The 24,132-nt window shown below is 35.4% G+C and overlaps 2 protein-coding genes across 2 annotated transcripts; one reads left to right on the top strand and one right to left on the bottom strand.

Moving 5' to 3' along the window:
• Nucleotides 1-1,066: 1,066 nt before the first annotated feature.
• Nucleotides 1,067-11,612, bottom strand: LOC113235901 (putative defense protein Hdd11). Its single transcript, XM_026471827.1, has 5 exons — nt 11,508-11,612; nt 9,898-10,075; nt 9,287-9,457; nt 3,348-3,448; nt 1,067-1,285 (listed from the first exon to the last, which is right to left on the bottom strand). The coding sequence occupies exons 2-5, from the start codon at nt 10,057-10,059 to the stop codon at nt 1,213-1,215; spliced, it is 507 nt and encodes a 168-aa protein (XP_026327612.1). The 5' UTR covers nt 10,060-10,075; nt 11,508-11,612; the 3' UTR covers nt 1,067-1,212.
• Nucleotides 11,613-22,655: 11,043 nt separating this feature from the next.
• Nucleotides 22,656-24,114, top strand: LOC113235975 (transcription elongation factor S-II). Its single transcript, XM_026471902.1, has 2 exons — nt 22,656-22,814; nt 23,085-24,114. The coding sequence occupies exons 1-2, from the start codon at nt 22,746-22,748 to the stop codon at nt 23,892-23,894; spliced, it is 879 nt and encodes a 292-aa protein (XP_026327687.1). The 5' UTR covers nt 22,656-22,745; the 3' UTR covers nt 23,895-24,114.
• The last annotated feature ends 18 nt before the right edge of the window (nt 24,115-24,132 follow it).

Raw genomic sequence — 24,132 nt, 5'->3', positions numbered from 1 at the left:
GTTAATTCTACAAGCCTACTGCCTATCCACCTCACATATCTTTTTGCTACTAAAGAACCATTATAAACAGCAATTAATGGCTTTAACTGAGGGATTAATGTTAGTCAATTAGGATTTTCTATAAATTTACACAGTATTGCTCACTATAATTAATAATGTGTACCATGTCATACCATTTACCCTTTATAGTTGATAAAGAATGCATTTGTACTGATGCTGTAGTGTTTATATCTTAACTCTTATTAGTGTGTAGACAGCAATGCATGCAATGTGTAGCTACGCGTCGTGCAGAGATGAGTCATAAATTCATGGTACAATAACTCATATTGTAAGCGCATGTTCTTTGTAAAAGTGATTGTTTAACTTCTTACAAATGACTGTGAATATATTTTTGCCGGTTTCTTCTTTTACTTTTGCCTTATTTATTGCATTCGGTAATAATGTTTTTGACAATTTCATTTAAGAGTAATATTATCGGTAAGCTTGGAAAAAGTGTCTTTTCCACGAAATTCTATATTCAATGTAATAACCGTCTGCTATATCTGGATATCTATAAAAATGTCCTGTATCTGAATATCTTAATAAATTTAATTTTATTGAGTCAGTATACGTTCATCAACAGGCTATGATTCTTCAAGGCTGAATCGTATATAGTTTCAATTAAGGTTTGTATTTTATTCAAATCCATTTTCTATCAGAACACTAAAATATCGGATCTTGTGTCTTATTAAGGCGCTATGTGACTGTTATACAGTTAATATTACTATGTGTTACGTTACTGTAGATATGTGTGTAAAGAACTGCTTTCTCTGAGAATATTTCTTTCAATTAAGCTTGCTCAAAGACTTGTGAATCTCTGGAATATCCTTGCATATTTCGTTATTCCAAAAAAAAGAAAATATTAGTAAGTCTTTGAGTGCAATCTTAGTTCCTGTCTTACTCATATTTTCTGAAACTTCAATGTTTGTAAAAGGATCTCGAAGACAAATCTCTAGGTGCTATGTTTAAAATAAATTATTTGTTAAAATACATCACCTTGTTTAATTTAAAACAACAACAATTTATTTTGTGAATATTTATTTTTTGTCATACATATGTAACTGTTTAATTTAAATATTTATTGAAATCTGAATACTGTAGGGTAGTTAATTATAACTTGAATAGTGATTACGTTAAGTACACTGATAGTACCAAATTATTCTAAATTATGATTTAGGCAACAACTTTGATGGGGGCTGATTCCACGCCAACCCAGAACACGGCACCGTTGTAAGCGATAGTGGCTCTGAAAAAATACCATTTATAAAATAATTCTATTTACAGTAACATATAGGCACGGTTACAAGCTCAAGTATCGTTGAGTAATAAATACAAAAGTAGATACATTATTTATTTCTGTTAAGGTCAGGTGGGGTAAGAGGAGCAGCGGGGGAAGAGGGACAAAAGTCCTTAATACCTAAAATAAAGCGTTTAGCACTATAGTCTCTCAGTCGATAAAACAAACAAACAAATTAGTTTTAACGGTTGTAAAGAGATGTCGCTATCATTTTCTAAATTTAAGAGAGAGAAAATAAATTTACAGTTGTAAAGTCTAAAAACACGAGATGGGCGCGTAATTTTTTCTTGGCTGGATCTTGGAAGAACAACAAATAATACGAGTTTCATTTGAATCAAAAACCCTAGCTACCAAAAACATTGTTGGGGTAAGAGGGTCTAGTACTTACGGGGTAAGAGAAACATATGTTCCTCTTCCCCTGTGACCGGGGTAAAAAACTTTTTGATGAATTGTCATAATGGAATATTGTCATATTCGAACAAACGCAACTGTACATCCATAATATTATATATATATATATATATACAATTTATATTAATTAATTTATATTAATATTATATACAATTTTATGTGTAAACAATCACACATCTTAAGGTAGTTTTTAAGGCCAGCAGCAAAATTCTGGTAGTACATTTTTTTCAGTTAGGAATTTTTACAAAATTTAATATTTTAGTTAAAACATTTTTAGGGGAAGAGAAACGTTAGCACAACCTGAAAGTTTTTGTCAGATACATCGTAAATATTAATTTTAGCGTAATGATTGTTAAAACATGGAAAGCTGATAAACCAGGGCAAGATTTCGAAATTCGTATAAGACATTATTTATTCCTCCTAGAGCTCATACATAACATTTGTCTCGAAATAAATTATGTTCTTCTTACCCCACCTGACCTTACATTACTATCGATTAAAACTATTTTTTTTTTAAATATTTGGCTACCATACAAACTTTATTGGCAGCAGACCGGCAGTTCAAAATTTTGTTCTAATTTGACTGAAAAGCGTCGTATCGGGAACTCTATGGGTGTTTAATAATAATTTGTGACTGAAATTTACTATTAGTAATTTTTCAATATGGCTGCCATACAAACCTTTTGACGGTTGATAAAAATTTGCTCTAATTCGACAGAAAATCGGCATGTGGGGTTCTCTGTGGGTGTTTAATAATTACTTGCAGTCAAAATTTACTTTTTGCCATTTTTCAATATGGCCGCCATTAAAGAGCATGTTAATTTTTTAAAACAAAGTCATAGTGCGACGCCCGAAAGTAGGTAGTATACGGAGGCTCTATTATGAGTACAAGATCTCATAATTGTTCAAAATGTAAGACATATTTCCCGATGTAGTGGAAATGCGATGCTTATAGCGTTGTTGTATCTTGATCGTCTCTCTTTTAGATTATTTTTCTTGGAAGCTAAGCCAAAGAGAAGTATAGGGAAAAAAATGCCAGACAAACACAAATTTCTGGTCTCAAACTAGGGAATTTCATGTATTATAAGTACCAGAGTAACGATAACTCAGAGGGCAATACCCAGAATACCCTGACCAGAATCAACTTTAAATGTTTGTTTCATAATTGACTCAAATCGGGAATCGAGTCGACCACGCACCCTAGGCCAAGCCCGAGTTCATCGTAGCGTAGGTGGAGTACCGGGCTCGTTTTGTATGTAACTAGACTAAATAACCTTTAGCTAGGTCGTTAATTATGTACCTCTACGCCTCTACTTAGTCGGGACGAAAGGTTGTCTAGGTCTCTACATTGAATATAACAGTCACTATAAAGCTAATCAAATTGACTCTTGGATTTATTGCGAACGGCACTATGGCATTGTACATGATTATGGCTGCTATCGTCAACAGCAATAGTTGTACCTACTGTGCCGTCCAGTGTCCAAATAGTATATTTGATGAAAACTTCGAATTAGTGCATGAACAAAAGCTGCCTACGCCCGTCTAAAGACAAGTCCACTTAGTCTACCACTATACGAAATATTAAACGGTTAAAGCTCACCTGAATTTGATTATATCGGTAAAGTCTGCGGGTGGGGTCCACGTAAATGCCACTGTCTGCTTGTCTTGTTTGGAGTCATGCTTCTTGTGGGTGACGGCGTTCTGTTATTCACAATACATTTTTTAATTCTAGATACATTTTTATTTTACTTTTAAAATTTAAATACGAAACAGCTTTCTCCAAAACGTGAAAACCATCTGTATAAGCCAACAACTCATTGAAACTTTTTTGTATCCTTTAGAAAGAGTTCGTCCAGAGAACTACTGCCACCTTACCTATTTCTGCCGCCAAGCAGTAATATCAGCATTAGTACTACTGTGTTCCGGTTTTGAAGGATAAGGGTGCTGGTGAAATTAGAGGCACAGGGGACTTGTCAAGTTACGTCTTAGAGTGACGGGCGCAGTGGCAGTACCACTTAGATCTTTGCGATTTAAAGCTCTAAGTGGTACTGCAACTGTGGACAGGCGTGTAGCTTTCCATCAGGCGCACGACTTGTCCGTTCCGTCACTTGATTTTATAAAAAAAAACCTATTTAATCGATCTCAAGCACAATAGTTCTAGTGTAAGTATTCGATTAGTTGGGTAGTTCGCAGACTGTCATGCAGGTTGTAGCATCAGATCAAGGTTATACCATATAAAAATTGGAAATAGACGATTCTGTAAAAGAACCTTTATTTAAATATACGAGTACATTTGTAGGCATTCAAGTGTAACAAACTTGTAACATAAATTATGTTAAGTCGCCCAAGGATTCTTGAGTTATGGGAATACGAACAGTATCATATAATTTAGGTTTGAGTTAAGAGATACTACAACTCATTTTGTTGTAATTATTTGTCAAGAGTTCAACATCCTACCGGTCAAGGTTTTAGTCGTTGCAAGTGAACAGTCGTGAAACAATCATGTGCAGTAAATAAATACAGGTTCTTTTCGGTCACGGCGTTTGAGCAAGGCTGCCAGAATGTTATATAGGCTTAAGGCTTTGGAATTATGCGCTAGTATTGGTTAAATTAGCATAAATAAATTTAAATTTTAAAATTAACAGATAAAGTATATTTAATTGCTTATTATATTATATGTATAATAAGTAACATAACTGTTTGTACAAGATATTTGTTTTATAAATTTAAGTAGCATTAGAGCTCCTTGTGAAAGAGTTCGTCCAGGAAAGTACTGCCAACAAGTAGTAATGTGGGCCAGTGGCTTAGCGTGGGGCTGCAGAGGGGGCTATGATCCTGGGCGGCACATCAATGGGGGCAGCGGCGAGCAAGGCCGAGCCCTAACTAGTCAATGAGATTTTTTGACTTAATATTAAAAAATAATTACACTATTTTCGAAAACGATACCCTGAAGAACACAAAGGTGCCGACAATCGAATCGAACCTGGCCGAACGAACTACTTTTGTAATCATGAAAAAAGAGGAGGCAGCAAAATAATGTAAAGTTGGCCCCGCGCTGCAGGAATCGACGCTACGCCACTGATGTGCATACGGCGCCGATGTCAAATGAACAGTGGCATCGCTTGCATTATTGTTCATCATCAACTCATTATTCGTCCCACTGCCGTGCACGGGTTTTCTGAACTGCGTTCGTCGAGCAGGTTTCATCACGATGTTTTCCTTAACCGTTAGCGAGAGATATTGCTACTGAACATTTGCAAATGTACATAATTTAATACTGAAAGTCTTACATGTACATGCCGTCCGCAACCGCATTGACTATTGAATCCACACCTCTCTCAGGTTGACTGAAGATAAATTAACTTTATTAGTCAGTAAATATGACTGTTTATCGTAAATATATGACGGGATGAGTAACTCGTGCGCCTATCCATAAGAGTTGCAGTGCCATATAGAGCTTTTAATCATAAAGATCTTAGGGACACTGTCACTATTACCCTGAGACATAAGTTGACAAGACCCAGGTGCCTGTAATTTCACCAGCACCCTTACCCTTCCAAACAGGAACGCAGTAATGCTCACTGCTTGGCGGCAGAAAGATAAGGTGGCTATACTTCCCTGGATGAACTCTTTAACAAGGAGATCTACTGCTGTATGTTACTAAGAAGTGTGTCCTTAAATAGCTATTAAGAAAATTTAATGAGCATGTACTTTTGTTATTTAAATTTTAAACTCAATATAAGTCTTGAAAATTTTAAATATTAAGAAATTACAATAAATTTAAATACACGCTTAAGTAATCGTCTAACGTCTTATGTTCACATTTGTATAAAAGCACAATAAATTATGACGCCTCTACTAGATGCGACCTCTTGTACAGAGTACAACCTTGACATGATGCAACAATCTCTTTGTGCGTTAAGAAATCTATCGTACATTGTATTTGATTTGTCTTTAACTCTATCGGAATATGAGATATATCAGTTGGGAAGTAAAAACAATAAAGTACAGAAACTAGTGAACTGGGTAGAAATATTGTTTTCACCTCACTAGCTCGGAAAGGCTTTCTCTCTCAATCTTTATTTCATAGGTAAGCAAATTTCACTTGAAATCGTCATACCGATTAAACTCGACTGCTCATTCGTAAGCCAGATTTCTCATTAGCAATCTGCGCGCAAAAGCATTTTTCCACACTAGCGTGGAAAAGGTTTTTGAAATACGAACTTGACGATGGACTGTAGTGCACCTAACTTTTTCTTTCGATGAAAAAACAACATAACGGTGTCATTATGTTCAACTGGTCAATGGTTCAACTACGCGATTTGTCGTACATTATTTATGTAATTTAGATCTGTTAGTATAATTTATATTTGTTGACATTACATTGACAACGACAACTAACTTTGTTTAAGATATTATTTTATTTCATCGAAGAACTAAACTGATTGGTTATTGGTTCAACTGTTTTTCTTTGATCTACCATTTTCCTCGCTAGTCAGTGAGGTGAAAAGTTGTGTGTTTCGCTCGGGAGCAAAGTTGATTTGCGACTCGTGCCCTGAAACCCTCGCTACGCTCAGAATTCTATTTTTGTCTCCTTCCTACATCCTGAGTAACTGAGGTTTCAATACAAGCACTCGCGTCATACAACAACGTTGCAGCCTTGCATAACAAATAACTATTCCGCCCTTGTAGCGCATTTTTTTAAAATTTTACTATAGCATTTAACTCTGTGCCGCTTACTAGAGTGGGCCACAGTCCAAAGTGGCAAGCTATATGTGCTCTTGTCTATACGTTATAGAATAATATGTAGGTTGCTAATGTGCTATCCACAGAACACGTAACAAAAATTTGTATTGTACAAACAAAAGCATGTCTAGCTTGACACTTTGAATAGTTCTCATCCCAAGCGACATAGAGTTGAATTTAAAACTGAAATGTCAAGCCTAACTCTTGACTCTGTACTACCAATACGTACATACCGACTTTTATTATATATGTACATAAATTCATTTATGTTAGTAATGCAAAGTAATCCAAAAATGTTGAAACGTTGGCGATTGTTTGTTAAAGATTTTATGGTCTTGATTACCAAGGTAAATATCATTTACGTATAATTCCGCATGTTACAGCTTGTTATTATAATGGAATTATTTTTTAATAATGCTTATATATTTAAAAAAAATAAAGGCTACTGCGTGACACAAGGGATAGTTGTCTTTGGTTTAGCAATATTGGTGATAAATTTACGTAAGCTTTTGCGGAAACACATAGACGTGACGAAGTTTGCATTATATAGGTATACGCTTAGGGTATACGACTAATAGACGATAAATAAATCAATCCACACGTCTTGACACGTATTTATTGTTTATTACCAGCCTCGCTATTAAAATATGTTTAAATGACGATGTGACTATATTTTTAGTACATCCTAAGGTACTTCCGATAGTATAATACTTCCGACGTAATAAAACGCATATAATATAACGTAATCAATTTTTTTTAACTACTGCTCTGTTATTTTATAGGTAACATTCCTTCTTAAGGTACTTTTATAATTAAAACGTAAATACAACGTTTCCTACATCATATTCACATGAACCGTATTTTTAAAGTACTTCCTTATTGACCTTCATCTTTGTAGGTACATTTTAAACAAGTTCTTAAAGAAGTTTCATAAATTGATAGTAGATCCTTTTTTTTATAATACCAAGTGACGGGACGAACGAGTTGTTTGCCGGATGGTAAGCTACACGCCTGTTCATAATAGTTACAGTACACTCAGAACTGTACATCGCAAAGATCTGAGGTGCACTACCACTGCGCCCGTCATCATGAGACATAAGTTGACAAGTCCTATGTGCCTGTAATTTCACCAGTACCCTTCTTACCTTTCAAAATCGGAACGCTTTACTGCTTGTCGGCAGGGAAGTATTTCCCTGGACCAACTCATCGAAAATCAAAACATGCGGATTGTGCTTCAAAACATAAAAATCAATATCGTGCACTTTTATGTACATCACTTCAATGATTCAATATAGTGATCACGTATACATAGGGCGCACTATAACTTTCCGGAACTGGCCAGTTACATAATACAATGTTTAAAAAGTAATTACAATATTTGAAAATGGAACTCTTTGGCTGTAGAATACAGTTTGTTTCATCTGACTGTCACTTGTTTTACATTGTGGCGTCATTTTAGAAATTGGTTGTCTACATCACCATGGAAATCTTCGTAGTATGATTTTTTACGACTTTAAGTGTAACTTAACAGCTCAGCGGGGCTTCCCTCGGGTTCAAACCGCTTTTGGTGATGAAGCACCATGTAAGATGACTATGTTTAGCTGGTTTGCAGAATTCAAGCGCGGTGTGTCGCGTGATGATCGTCAGTCCACTGCTGTGAGCAACAAATACATCGATGCTGTGCGCCGTATGATCAATACAGACAGGCATGTCACATACCATGAGATTCGGGCGGTCAAATACAACATTTGGGTGTGAAAAAGCTGTGCTCTCGGTGGATCCCACACAATTTGACTGAGGCTCAAAAAACGGATCGCGTCACTTGGTGCAATGCCATGCTTACCAGATTCAACGAAGGGGCGTCAAATTTCTTCTTGGGGTCTTTCGAGATGAGCCTCTAAGCGGATGATTGCTTCTTTTTTTTAATAAAACTGGACACGTGGCTACTGTTGCTTTGGAGAATCGTACCGTGAATAGTGATTGGTACACGACCATTTGTTTGCCGGAAGTTATTGACAAACTCCATAAAAATAACCGTAAACGCCGTATCCTCTTGCACCACGATAATGCCAGTTCTCACACGGCCAGACAGACAAATGAATTTTTGAAGGTGAACAACGTTGACCTTATGAGCCATCACGCGTACAGTTCCGACCTGGCACCTTGTGACTTTTATTTATTTCCAAAAGTTAAGAACCAATTACGCGGTCAACGATTTTCATCACATGAAGAGGCTGTCGAAGAGTATGAAAAATATGTTTCATAGATTGTCATGAAGGAGTGGCATAAATGTTTTCAAAATTGGTTCATTCGTTTGTAAAAGTGCATTAACGCTACCGGAGAATATTTTGAGATACAATAAATTAATTTCTGACCATTTTAGTATTTTTTTCTTATTCATTCCGGAAACTTATAGTGCGCCCAACGTATACCAAATATTTGGTGCAAAGCGCCAAGGTGTGCTCTGTGGAGTCACACTTTCAAAATTAAATTTAGAGCATATTTGTTTAATATCTTACAATGAATATTACGTTAACAAAAAAAAAAAAAACAATACAGTGGATGCTGCATTCCATAACGTAGAAAAGATAATATAGCAAAAAATCATTACCAAATAAAAAACACCGACAGACGGTATCGAATCACAAAATTTTAGTACAGCTATGCAAAGGAACTACAAACCATTAAGTTTTCGACACGTTATGACAGTGACCGTCAATCCAGGTACATAGTAAAAACTTCAAGGGTGTGCATGCATTATAGTAAAATACTATTAAAAACATTTCCACTCACGCCAGGGGTTCCGCAGTTGAGCAGTTGAGCGATCTGGTTATTTGGAGGGGTGATTTTAAAGGTGCCAATGGGCTTGTCACCTTTGCGCGCTTGTAGGAGCAATCCGGCGATGGTATTGGACTTGTCCTTGCCAGAAATTACCACTTCTATGGGGGTACCGGCTTTCACTACCTGCATCATCATAGATCATGGTAAATTGATAATACCTATATGAACAGTTTACGTTGTAAAAATATTGGTTGAAAGAAAACCATGATTGTAAACGAACGACTATGAAGGCCATTTCGTACTGGGAACTCATACGATTGTTGTCAACTTAAAAAACAATTGCGAGTTTTTATATAAACAGCATAGTTTTATCCATTTTTATCAGTCGTTTGAAATTCGTAACCATTCAGAAGTTTTTTAAATATTTTTTTGCAACGCCAATTCTGGATCCAACGAAGAAATAATCAATTTATTGTTGATTCGGAATGCATCAGAACGGCTCATGCCGATGACTTTAATAATTAGTTTCTAAATTATATATTCTTGCTATATTCTTAATTGCAAATTATTAATCTTTAAGCTCTAAACGGAGCTAAACGATCACAAAATTAAATAAGTGCCACCTTAGCACTGGTTGTGATGATATAAGGCGGGAGCGAGGTTTGCGGAGACACAGGATGCCTGGGAATCATGTCCTTACAGGCCGATTCCGGGGCACCGGTAGAGTATGCATTGGAGCAAGTTGCTGCTGCCAGCGCTACGAGAACGCAAGTGAATCCCCTCATTTTGCTAATTCCAAATCTGAAAACAATATTTTAAAGTTTGTGAAATGCTGACCAAAATAGATTTTTAGGACAGAAATAGATTAAAAGCTAAATCATTTCCATGAATAGAATTTCAAATTTTTTCGTTTCATTAACGGGACAGTGTATCATTTCATTTTAACCATATTATCTTGAACCACGAACGGCAGATTAATTGGTTTACAGACTTGTGCAATGGCTCAAAATTATTATTATATTGCGATTAAAGTCACCAGGGACTTGCTTGTTCACATTTTGAATAAGTACGTACCTTATGTTAAGTTTTAAAAGCAAACCTAACGAAAGCAGGTCACGGACATTGTTCTTCAGAAGGCAAGTAATAAAGCTACGCGTGGACAGGTTCTCGTATGTTAAATGTCGAAACTGGCGGTCTATTGCACAAATATGTAAAATAAATTATAAACTATATCAGCCAATAGTGTTTCATCGAATGTTTTTGTGAAGGGTAGTCAATACTCGAAGTTGAATGTCGTTGCCGTGACCTTTTGTAATGAATACTGCATCTAATAATATTTTTCTACGGTCAACCGGTGCTTGTCACCGGTGCAGTATGCACCGGTGACAAGCAACTCTTCAAGTAAGTAAAATTCCTGATATTTTCGAAAGATATTCTTTGTAACTTCTTACTACGTCTCACGAGTCCGTATCGATGGATTGTATGTAGGTACCTAAATGATTAAATTTTTGTAATGTATCTGATTAAAACGCAGTCTTAAAATAAGGAAAAGTGGCTGTAGTCCAATCTAAGACATATGGAAATAGAAGATAAGAGTTATATAGTCACAACAAAATAAAATTAAAAAATTCCTCTTTCAATTTTTGATAACATTTTCACGTTTTTCATAACAAAATTTTAAGTATACAGCTAAATAGTTTCGCGATTTCCTTATCATGTAGTATTTCAATCCAAGCAACTATCGAAGCGCAGTGAGTGAAGCTTCTTGGCATCCACTCAAATTGTACGAATTCGGACGTTCCTTAGGTATTTAGAACTTTTTTCATGAAATTCAGTAGTAAAATACCTAATGTAACTGTGATTAGAGATTTTTTTTAGGAGTAAGTCGTTTTGCGAATAGGTCCTATATCGTCTAATTCAAATAATTGAGGTCAATTGTGTAGCATGTTAAATCTATGGGAAAAATATTCAATCTTTTTTTGCACTGTCAAACGTGCAGAACTGCAAAAATATAAAAAGACTGTTGTTTTTCGGTAGGAAGTCGACATTCCGTCTAATTAAAACTTTTTATCACCAAACGAAACAAAAAATTTAAACAACAAGAGTAAAGGAGGCAACCTTAAAAAATAAAATTAAACTACTTCCTATATAATTTATGTTCGTAACGCCACTGTTGTACGGAAACACGTAATACATTACATAGTGTTAAATTAGTTTTTGTTTATTTACTTACTTGAGATTTAATATGTTGACAGGCGTCCGAAGTTCGTGAGTGCTTGTTAAGTTAGCGAGACGACCCTCACTGCTACCTTATTATATACTGAGATGGAAGGGCGGGCGGCTATCTATATACTACGATTAAAAATACGAAATAATCTCCACAATATTCGTACAAAAATAACTTTATGTTTATCTAAATACTGCAAGCACACCTTGATGTAAAAGTACAAGTATGAGTTTTGCAAAAAGCAAAAGACAAAAAAGACCGACCTAGCAAATAGCTGCCACCACGATCGTGGGTGAAATAATTTTTTTTTATGTATCTTGGCAGGCCAGGAACTAGGATACGACCCGAGAGGTTATCAGGGTTCGTCACGTAGCAAATATCCAAAGAGTTGTCTATTGGCAGATCTAGACGCGTCCTTCAGAGTTTGGCCGTTAGAAGCACAAGACCAAGACGCAAAGACAACACCGTGTTATATGTAGAACCCTTTTTCTTTCATAGGAATATTACTGTAATTTAATTAAAATAGTTTAGGATGACAAGGCTACAACCACAACACAGGAAAGCCAAAGTTTGAACAAACAAAGATGATGCTCAGAAAAATCCTTTTGGTTCCGTAGTAACATTACTGTAACGTAAAAGAAATTAATACCTTAAACGTAAAACTTTAAGAAACTTTATAATGCTTTTTCAACAGTCTTTTTCTGTCTTGTATTAAAATAAAAAAAAAAATTATCATTTTTTATATTTATATTATCTTCCGTATTTATTTAGTTCGAAATTATTATTTGTTTAATTTATACAACATGAAAATGGCGTCAGCTGGCTGGTTATCGTATCCGCGGCATCCACTAGGTTATAGCTGAAAATCAGCGGTTTGCTCCTGAGTAAACACTGACGCTGAGCTATGGCCTTTTTGCACTTCTACAGCACACATAAACAACTGGGTGTTCGGCAGTCCTGCGACTCTACTGGTTTTTTCTTTTTATTATATTACATATTTTTATGTTATGTACGTGTGTCTGTAGATCCAAATAAACGTTTTATATATCTATCTTGTTTCAAATTCTACCAAAATTTTCTTCTTTTATGCCGCTACCAGACTGCAAGTTATCGCCACACATCTAGCTCAGGGGAGCACATAGTATTTTGTTGAAGTCGAAATGGAAGCGTATATGTTACTTCTATGGCCTAAACCCTCGTCTGAAAGGAGACCCGTACCCAGCAGTGGGACATATAAATGGGTTGATGATGATGTTACTTCTAGATTGTCACAGTATTCACAACATTTATGACTCCAAATGTTGACTTTATTTTTTATTTAAAAAAACATCGAAATCCTCCATTTTAATTTGTCAATAAACTCACTTTCGTAATATCCGACTATACTATGAAGTGGAATTTGCGATAAAAAATACCAGAAAAAAAATGGGGGCGTTGTATAGAGGCTTAGGGGGAGATTTGTAATTTCATCTAGGAAGACTCTGAGGGTCGTATTCTAGAATTCTACTCAATACTCAAGTAAGGACTTGAGTATTGCAGTGAGCACTGAAAATCATACACAAGTCCTTGCCATTAGGGTCGTATTTCCAGTGCTTGTGCTTCCAGTGCAATCCTGACTTGAGCATTGAGTAGAGTTCTAGAATACGATCCTAAGGGTCGTATTACAGAACTCTACTCAATGCTCAAGTCAGGATTTGAGCAGACTTGAGTATGATTTCAAACACTGGATATACGATCCTAATGGCAAGGACTTGAGTATGATTTCTAGTGCTTTGAATCATACTCAAGTCCTGACTTGAGCATTGAGTAGAGTTCTAGAATACGACCCTAACGGCCGCTTTCTATATTCAATCTTAATCCATAATTTGCTATCTAAGCTTGAATAATATTCAAATCCTATTTTTACTATTTCAATAACCGATCGAGGGATCGTTATTCTGTTCTTTTGTTTCAATCCATCTGTGCGAGGGCGTATGGCATTTTTAGATTGACATTTGTATGGTAGTGACAGTTGTGCGCTTTCAATATCCAATGCATACGTTTGACAAATCGGATTTTGCACGTGTTCGATCTATAGTAGCGATCCTCCAATTTTGACCGATTGTATTGTGTAATCGTGTAAAAATGGAAGTTATTTTTAAGTGATAGCGATTGTGAACTTGAACATTTGCTCAGTTATAGGACTGAGCTCAAGAACGTTTAGGCGTATAAACTTCAAGGTAAGTTTAACTGACGCTGAATTTACATCCAAATTTAGGCTGAACATCAGATGAATTTGTTTTAACTGAAATAATTCCGTTTATCAAAGTTAAATCAAAACGGTATTTTTATAATTTAGATTATTTATCACGTCACGAATACGAACAAACATCAACAAAACAAAAATTGACCCTAACATTTCGCCGCTGCCGCCGCGCGCGCCATCCTTTTATTTTTTTCCATCCCGTATGGCCGTCCCGCTCGTTTGACAATAAACGTTCCGTTCTGGACAATAGACTTTCCGTTCTGTTCCTCGAAACACGTTATTCTTGACGTACTTACGGTTTATATATTTTATACTTGAAAGTTTGCAATTAATTTATATTTTTGTCAAAATCATATGTATAAATAAATTAATCTTAGAAACATAACCACCATTTTATTCACTAATTCATGTAATGATCTTTTACTCTGATTGCGTGGAACTAAACGTCAGAGAGGGAGTAAATTTACGACCGATCCAGTTTTTTTCAAGGGCGCTAGAGCCGAGATAGACATATTGAAATACAGATTCGGCAGCCATCGATGGATCGAATACAATCTGGATAGAAAACAATCTTAGATTCAGGATTAAATATAGAAAGCGGCCGTAAGACACCGACTGAGCTCTCGACTCTCGACTATAACTTGTGAACATTAACTAATTTTAATTAAGAGATTGCTCAAACTAATCTCGGTTCGATATTTCTCTCCGTATAGTTTATATATCTGTTCTGTTTTATTGAATAAATAAAATAAAAATCATGTCAATCGGTCGCTCCGTTTCGAAATGAAAGTAAACACAAACAAACAAATAAAAAGGCAACAGACACAGTTTCGCATTTTAATATTTCTTATTATATAGGTAATTTTCGTAGATAATAGACCGCGAGCGATCATGTTTTAACAAGTTTTTGTTAAATAACCAGATTTGTGCATTTCAGGGGGTCTACTCTCGACCTCCGTCCGACATCCGTCCGAAACAATTACTGTCAAATAAGTAATATTCGACAAAATTAAAAGACAAGTATCAAGTATGAAGTTTCATTCGCATTACGCGTCTTTTCATTTGGTCAAGTATTGCTTACTTGGCAGTAATTGTTTCGGACGGAGATTTAGGGTCGTATTCTAGAACTCTACTCAATACTCAAGTCAGGACTTGAGTATTGCAGTGAGCACTGAAAATCATACTCAAGTCCTTGCCATTAGGGTCGTATTTGACAGTGTTTGAAATCATACTCAAGTCTGCTCAAGTCCTGACTTGAGCATTGAGTAGAGTTGTGGAATACGACCCCGAGAGTAGAATCGGCTGGTTCATAGAATACTTGTTCTTACTTGTTGCGTACGATTGAGCGTCGAATGAGATAAACGAGTTTATGCATGGCAACTCTGTGCGGAATTCCCTTGAAAAATATTATATCAGTTGCTACAGATGGGGGTCCGGCTATGACAGGGTGCCATAAAGGCTTCATAGCATACTTAAAAAATAAAATTCCAGATATCCTCGCTGTACATTGCGCATATTCCATCCTCTAAGACATTGCGTTACTCATAGACAACATTTGGTTGCTAGAAATTTAAGTGAACGACTATTTCAATCACTGCAATATGTCATCAAAGCAGTCAATAAAATCCGTAACAGCTCTTTGAATGATAGATTATTTCATCAGCTTTGTGTTACTAATGACGAAGATTTCAACCGTTTGTTGTTTCATACTGAAGTTCGTTGGCTATTAAGAGGCAATTGTCTGACTCGATTTTAGAACCTGTTTGACTCTGTGATCTATCACAGAACTCTAGTTCTTGGAAACTAAAGATACAGAATTGAGCAACAAGCTCATTACATCAAAGAATGATATAGCTTGTATAGATTTATACAGGTCTGTCATGGTTACATGACAGACCTGTATAAATTGTTCAACGACATGAATCTCCAACTGCAAGGCGAAAACAAAAAATGTCGTTGCTGCTTTCGCAGCCAAACTGCTTCTACACAAAAATAATATGGGCATACGTGAGTTTCACAATTTTCCAAATTTATCAGTATCCTGCAGTAACGACGACTTGTTTGCCTACTGCCAACATTTGGAAAACCTCCACATTTACTTCACCGAACGATACTATACGATATTTTGAACTTGGAAATACCAGACTGGGTGTTGGATCCGTTTTCAAATGTCAACACAGCAATATCACCTCAGCAGCAGACAACGAACGAGGAAATAAAAATCAAGTTCAAAAATGGCTACCAAGAATTTTGGCTGCAAAAACCGATCCCGCAATTGCAAACTGGATTGTGGTCAATCGTTCAACGATTCTTGATAGCATTCACATCGTCATATTTGTGTGAACGTGGCTTTAGTGCTGTGACAACGCTGCTTAATAAAAAGAGAAATCGTTTGCATGTTACCGAACGTGGAGACTTGCGGCTGTTCTTGAGTAAATTGGAATCTGAACTCAACAAACTTATTAAACAGCATCAGATTCATCTTTCACATTAGTTTGTATATTAGAGTCGATTATGTTTGTTTTATTTTGAATAAAAGATACTCTGTCTGAATACTATTTTATTAAAGTTGCGTCTCAATAATCATTCTCATTGGCAGGTGTAGCCCGTAAGTGTTAACTTGAGACCGAGCGCCGTTGTCTACTACCTACTGCGCTCAGGTCTCAAGTTAACTCTTGCGGGTTATAGTAAAAATCTCGTTTAGAATGAATGTTAATCTCAGTAATTAATTTAATTTGAAGTTATAGTGGTCTTTAAGTAGGTGAAAAAATGGCGGCGCTAAAAAATAATTTATTCTCAAAGTAGACAGTAGACAAAATAAGTTTTTGGAACCCCTGATCTAGTCCAATTAACAATAATAGATAATAATATGTCTGTCTTCGTCCAAATGTGTTGGTCCAGAATGTAGAGAAATCGTTGTAGTTCGTACAAAAAGTAGTGTTGTCAAATGCTTTCCAAACCCTATCTGCTTGAATATTTTTGTATGCAAGAATCCTAGTCTACACCACCAATCCACCAAAAGAGACGAATTTTTTTTATGCTGTATCTCTACTGATTTCTTTCGTATGTGTAGTAAAAAATTTAACGGTGGTTTTTTGGTATCTTTTTTCTGGGTTCATCTTATACGACATTTTGCTACACTGATATGGATACATGGGATACATTAATAAAATCTTTACCCTGCAGAAGCATGCTGTAACATCAAATTATTGACTGATTTATTAGATAGATCCATGTGTGCACATCTAAGTGGTATTACTAATAATTAATTGTAACTTTTTATACAAAAAACGACAAAAAAAAAGTTCGTGGATTCATATCTATTTGCCAAGTTTTATTGAAATCGGTTACCGGAAAGTGTACGAAACCGGATTCATCCCCTAATTTGCCACCCTTAGAGAAGGATTATTCATTTATGTACATGTACTATCATCTTTTACTTCTCTACTTTCCAAGATTGTGTATAAATGTGAGCCTATCACAAAAAAAATTGAGGCTGGACTCGTAACTGTCGGCAACCGCCACGCCACGTACCTACCTAAGTCGGCTGTTTCATTATTATTTTTTATGATACTAAGCGACGGGACGAACTCAAAGCTTTAAATCGCAAAGATCTGAGGGGCAATGCCACTGAGCCCGTCCCCCTAAAGGGTCCCCCCGCCCTAAGACATAAGTTGACAAGTCCCATGTACCTGTAATTTGCAAAATGCAATAATGCACACTTTACTGCTTAGCGGCTGAAATAGTTAAGGTGGCAGTGCTTCCCTGGACGAACACGATACACAAGGAGCTCTACTGCTACTAAAAATATATGTACATATAACCGTCATCCTATTTTTTATCCGTGCATAAAGCAAACAGAACTCTAATAAAATGTAGTTTTAAGGAAAAAACAAAGGTGAGGTGATTAATTGTCAGAATCTAACTAGCACAAGAAAAACAATTTATAAAATTCTGATGTCGGAATTTCCATTATCCACATATGACTCAATCTTTTTATTTTAATTGCCTTATAGAATACGCTGAAAATAAATTGGAAATTCTTTTTTTCCATAACTTAACTAATCAAAATTAATCTCAGTGGTGAAGGGACGTTCTTCATTTTTAGCAAAACTATGTGGATCGTTTGTCGTTTCTAACTCCTGATTTCTGAGTGCCTATAACTATTTTTCCACGAATATCAATTCTGTTTTGACATTTAACCTACTTCTTTAAAATTCGTTACTTGTGAAATGCTTTCCAATTGTATAAAGTTTCAATAAGTAAGGATGTATTCACCGCGTGAATGCATGAACGTAGACAGACAGAGTAGTTCTTATTTAATTAGAGTAGTTTTTGGGCATGTCACTGTTATGCCCTTGATGTCCTTCATATGTATAATAATGTAGATACGAACATCGATCGCCGAAGTAAGTATGAGTAGGTTATTGTAGTAATACGATGGTCGATCGTTTAGGGATGCAATAAGTATGTAAGGATATGTTCACAGCGTGATTGCATGAATGTTCTCGATCAAAAACGTTGAGAACCCTTTAATAATAAACGGTTATAAAAGTGATAATCGTATTCGTTTATTGTAATGAGTCTGCGGGTACCCACAGACATAGCTATCGGCGCCACTGCCTCTACAATTTTGCAGCGACAAATATTTTGAAGTTTGGTATGGTCAGTAGTACAGCGCACCAAGCGGTCAAAAGAAGAAGTAACTTTTATATTATTTTACAATTTTCATTGACTTACATTTATTTGTAAGTCAATGACAATTTTACATGTATTTTATTTAGTCGTTAGCAACAACTGTCACTTCATAGTAATGGTATATATGGCTTATTCACGTTTCATTTCCGCTCGGATGGTGTGCCGACGCGAAACGCACGTTGTTCTTATTACATAGACATGAAGCTTTTTCTGATTATATCATTAATGCGACTCCGTGTCGATATCTGCAGTGACTTCCGTGGGAAACGCTGTACTAGGTAGACTGGCTTGTTAAGTATGTATGTGAAAATGGTGGGGTTTCATTTTTCGAACACAAATCTATGCTCTGCATCATAGATTATTTTGGAAACTACATCAACCCTCTCGTTTTCTGTTATTCGACACCATCTAGCGTGGAACTTAAAATCTTTCACTGATTTTTTTTCATTTGGTTTAATTTTAAGACTTGATTTAATCTTTGTATAGATGGCGCTAGTATCTTGCCAAATACTACTTTTTGTCTATGAATATAAATGCTGCCAATCTTGAAGGCGCACCCTGCTTTGCGGGGAACCATAGGTTTGCGTTGTAATTGGGAGCGATTTAGGGTGAGGCCAGACCTTAGAGCATATAGGATTGGAGGCGTCATCGACCGGCAATACCTCTGTCAAGGTACAAGCACAAAACAACTATCGCACAATAAACACTATTTTCAAATCGATGTTTTTACATTTCCATTATCGAATTCACCGCGTCAAGTACTTCACGAAACATTTCGTATTGCGCTATACAAACTTTGCAAAAAAATCTCTGCTGGATCCAGTCTAGCCACGGTTGGAATTACATTCCATACATAAGCCTATTTTTTATACTAATTCCTAATTTTCTATTTTATGACGTTTTTTTCACAATGATCACATTGATTGAATTTATCGATTACACGGCTGAAGGACTTTGTTTCCATGGCCAGCAATAAATTTAAAAAAAATTATCGATTACATAAAAAATATTTGAAAACATTTGAACATTTGACATAAGCGTGCCTATGAAGTTCCCTATTTACTAACGGGCAGCTATAGAAAAAAATGCAGTACTTCATAGACGCTGTTTTTTTCGTTATAGAGAAGCGACGCGCTCTTTGGCTCCTATTTTTAGCGACAGATTATGTAACAAAGTTTATTCAAGTTGATTTCACCGTCGTATTGTATATTAAATAATAATGTAATAAATTATAAATAATAACAACAAATAGTAATTGTTTAATATAAATCATGCCAAAAAAATCATGAAAAAAATAAAACTAAAAAGTACATATACGAGTACATCATACAATACACATAAATTACAAAAGCAATAAAAATAACCAAATAGCTAACTGTCCTTATTCCTACACAAGACGTGCGCAAAAGACAGAAAGAAACTCGTTACGTCAATTTCAATTTTCAAACCACAAACGATTGAAATATTAAGATTTAGAACAAAGAAACTATAGAGTTGATTTAATGTTAATCTTATTTTTAAAATGACTTTTTATTAAACGTTAATAATAAATAACTAACAAAATATTGTTGTATTCGTTTTACTGTTTGGAGTAATCAATCAGAAGTCCGAAAATACATTTGCCCGAAGTAATGTTTGTTCGAATTTTTGTAATCCCAATTGCACTTTTTTATGTTATTTTAGTAATATTACAAAACAAACTAACTTAATCTTTTCTTTGTAATGGTTATTACAAAGACATATGGCCATAAAGCCATATAAGCCTTATGGTTATTACCAACCAAAATTCCTTGAAAGCTTAACGGTTTTGTTATAAATCCTTTTTCGAAATTATGAAACTTTGAGTTTACTTCTAGTTGGAATCTAGGAATACGAATCATCGATACATTTCTTAGAGCACGTCATAACTACCAATAGAGAGACACAGCCATTTTCGCAATTATAATATTTGTATGTACCTATATATCTGCACAACTCTTATTACTTGAAGTAAATTCGTATAACATAATACCATAAAATTAATTAATATTGACACTAAGACTACACCATCACGCTTGTGTTCAAGTAGTTTTCACTAGAAGTTAATACGGTGCATTTTGTTATTTCCAGTAGAAGCTGGATATGGATAATTTTTGAGCCTTTAAATTATGGGAAACAAAATTAAGCAATACTGCAATGACTTTACAGTTTAAATTAAATATTTTAGTTTTTTAAATATTTCTACACATGTCACTACGTTTGAAGAGGTTAACTCCGACCATGCTTGTCATTGGCTCCAACACTGACCGCGAAAAGAAATAAACTGAAAAAAACTCCGGACATTTCGCGGTTTTTGGATTAGACGTTGGATTGTATTTTTTTCTAGATTTACATCCATTTATTGGTAAGTCAATGGGCAATCTCCTCTGGCAAATACAAGTAAAACAATACCACTGTTACATTACACACAAAATTGGAAAAAGAAATTCACTACAACCTGTCTACCAAGGGTGGAATTACATTTTTCGTATACCTGATTAACCAGTACGTAATACATATCGACACCGTCACGTAGATAACTTTCCGTCTCTAGTATATTCATGAGAATCGATTTATTTTTATAGGGCTATTCTGTGACATGACATGAACGTGTGTTTTATCTGTGTATTTGTAAAAATAAGCTAGTGTTGTAGACTTTTGTTTGTGTGAGACCATAGTGACACTATTCAATTTTGCGTTTGAGTGCACTTGTTTACTTGTAGTACTATCCCAGTGGCAGAAAGTTTTGTTCGAGAAATAACGCTAATAGCGCCTCCCGTCCTATATGCTCTAAAGACCAGATGAGCGTAATTTTATGAGTTGCGTTTTTTGAGTTGTTCTTTTGACCAAATTTCGGTTGGAGCACCAGAGGAACGTATTTTATTCATTTGCTTTTTAAGCGTTTATACCAAAGTGACCCCTTCCCTCACCCCTACCTCCACTCACGTTAGCCCATCACACGATGAAACCGACCGAAAGTCAGTTATCGGTGAGACAAACAGGACTCTCGTGTGAGACAATCCGTACTTGTATATGAAACCGAATGCAGCTCAAACTACGCAACTCACAAAATTACGCTCGTCTGGCCTCACACTTAAATCGTGAATTCTAATATAGAATTTTTAATTTTTTTAGTGTTTATATTTTCCAGAATATTCATAAATTATAAATAAAAATTTATGCTTTGTGTCCTCTGCTGAAATTTTCTCATCAAATACTGGTCCTTAAAACAACACAAGGATTGGTTAAAAGTAGCTTAAAATTATAACTTCATTGTCTTTTGATGACAATAATTATCCTCAGTTTGCTAAATAACATTTAGCAATTTCCACGAAACTTGCATGTGAATTCTGTTCGCATAACACATTACATATTATACGTACGTGATTTCTTCATTAATGAAAAATTGTATTTGTTACATAAAATTTTTGGTAATGGCAACTTTGCTCCGGTGTAATACATTTTTTCCAAAATAAATTAATATTTTATTTTTTATACTCATGGCAACACATTGTAACCAATTTTCTTTGGGGATTCGCTCTGGACCTTTTGGAGGGAAAAGTGTCGTTTTTATTTTGACTTTCAATTATTTTGTGAAATCTAGTTTAAAGTAGAATAGGATATTGTGCCTTAATCGAAGATTAAAACGCGAAATTATACGAATCTCGAACTAAAATACCCGTATCGGCCCGTTCTAAGGAATCCCGAGTCAATCCAAGTACGCCGCCTTAAATTGCCTATCCTCTTTGTGTCGGCCATATTTACAGAAAACTTATTTTTATGTTTTCGGCTGAAGGACTTTGTTTCCATGGCCAGAAGTAAATTTAAAAAAAATTTCTTTGGCTTGGTAACTATTTTATTTTAGTTTTTATTTGTCTTGTAGAATTTATTTGTTAGATTCGAATATTTCCTTTTAAAAAGAGTCTACAAACACAAAAGGTCAGCTTTTAAATTGGCTGAGCGTTACTGTTTCTATATTATTTTAAAAATGGCTCAGTCTAATCGGATATTAGGTGAAACTTTTGCGAATATGATTAATTTAATAGCCACATTTGTATTACGCATAATTTCTTAGATTTAATTTAAATTGGTTTGTAGCAGTAACAAAAAAAACATTAATAACGGGGATACTAGAAATGTACGTTGACATCACTGAAAATGACGTTTGTCTATGCTCTTTAGTGGCGTTTGCTCCGTGTGGTGGTCGATTTATCAATTTTTCCAAAATATTGTTGCGAGTTTAATAGGCGGGAAGTGATATTATTCTGTGAACTCCAACGAAAATGAGCGTCGAAGAGGATGTGATGAAAATACAAAAGAAACTGACTAAGATGACGTCTGATGATGGCACGGTACGTTTAGAATAAACGAAAAGTACTATTGATATTGATGCTCTTTATCTTCTGAGACTAGAATGTTTTCATTGTACTTTACCTTCGTAAAGACTACTGACTATTTCTCTCCTTCAGTATTATATATTCATTTACTTTGTAGGCAATGCATCGGCGTCAGTGCGAGTCGGGGTGCTAAAGGATTTTTCGTACATTTAATTATTTTGTTTGTTGATCAATATCAACAACAAGTCAACAACAATTTTAATTCAATTTTTCTGTATATTTTAGGGGCAAGAGGAAGCATTGGAGTTGTTGAAGAATCTGCAAACGATGGCAATCAACTTGGACGTCCTGACTAAAACGAGGATAGGTATGACTGTCAATGCTTTACGTAAATCTAGCAAGGACGACGAGGTTATAACTTTGTGTAAAACGTTGATAAAAAATTGGAAAAAGTTCTTGTCCACTCCTACCACACCATCAAAGGAGTCTGGAAGCTCTTCTAAATCTAAAAAGGATTCAGGGAAAGACAAGGACAAGAAAGATGATAGGGAAAAAGATAAGAAGCTGCAAGCTTCATTTCCACCTCAATCCAACACTACTGATGCTGTGAGGCTCAAGTGCCGAGAACTTCTTACTCAGGCTCTGAAAACTGATGGAGAGAACCCCAATGCTTGTGGAGCTCCTGAGGACCTTGCTGAGGAATTGGAGGAATGCATTTATGCTGAATTTAAAAACACTGATATGAGATACAAGAATAGAGTTCGATCCCGGGTGGCTAATCTAAAGGATCCTAAAAATCCCACTCTGCGAACAAATTACTTAAATGGTGTCATTACTGCATCCCGTTTGGCAAAGATGACCCCCGAGGAAATGGCAAGTGATGAAATGAAGAAGTTGAGAGAGAAATTCATAAAGGAGGCTATTGATGATGCTCAGCTGGCTACAGTGCAGGGTACAAAAACAGACATGCTCAAGTGTGGCAAATGTAAGAAGAAGAACTGCACCTACAATCAACTCCAGACCAGGTCGTCTGATGAACCTATGACCACATTTGTGTTATGCAATGAGTGTGGTAATCGCTGGAAATTCTGTTAAGACTGCTTCAAAGTAATCCTAGAAAAATAGTGTATTTTAATGATACGCTTGATGTATCAAGTAATTGTACTTCTTAATATTTACATTCACGTAATGGATTAATTGTGTTTCTTGCATTGACCTTTCTGCTGTCACTGACAATGGAATCATGTTGAGTAGATAAGGGATCTTTAGTTATAAATAAATTAATGTGCTTTAAGTGAATTTCTATGTTTTATTTAATAAAACTCTTAGTTTT

Source organism: Hyposmocoma kahamanoa, unplaced genomic scaffold, assembly GCF_003589595.1.
Source record: "Hyposmocoma kahamanoa isolate Upper Pololo Valley unplaced genomic scaffold, ASM358959v1 102, whole genome shotgun sequence".
Taxonomy (NCBI): Eukaryota; Metazoa; Arthropoda; class Insecta; order Lepidoptera; family Cosmopterigidae; genus Hyposmocoma; species Hyposmocoma kahamanoa.
This window is presented reverse-complemented; position numbering and strand designations above follow the sequence as displayed.

Bases quoted from the DNA above. Each gene is read 5' to 3' on its own strand.
- LOC113235901 (XM_026471827.1), bottom strand. From the start codon at position 10,059: ATGAGGGGATTCACTTGCGTTCTCGTAGCGCTGGCAGCAGCAACTTGC. The intron at 3,449-9,286 runs GTGAGTGGAAAT...TGTGAATAACAG, and splicing joins TCAACTGCGGAACCCCTGGC to AACGCCGTCACCCACAAGAA. The intron at 1,286-3,347 runs GTGAGCTTTAAC...GTATTTTTTCAG, and splicing joins ACCGATATAATCAAATTCAG to AGCCACTATCGCTTACAACG.
- LOC113235975 (XM_026471902.1), top strand. From the start codon at position 22,746: ATGAGCGTCGAAGAGGATGTGATGAAAATACAAAAGAAACTGACTAAG. The intron at 22,815-23,084 runs GTACGTTTAGAA...TGTATATTTTAG, and splicing joins TGACGTCTGATGATGGCACG to GGGCAAGAGGAAGCATTGGA.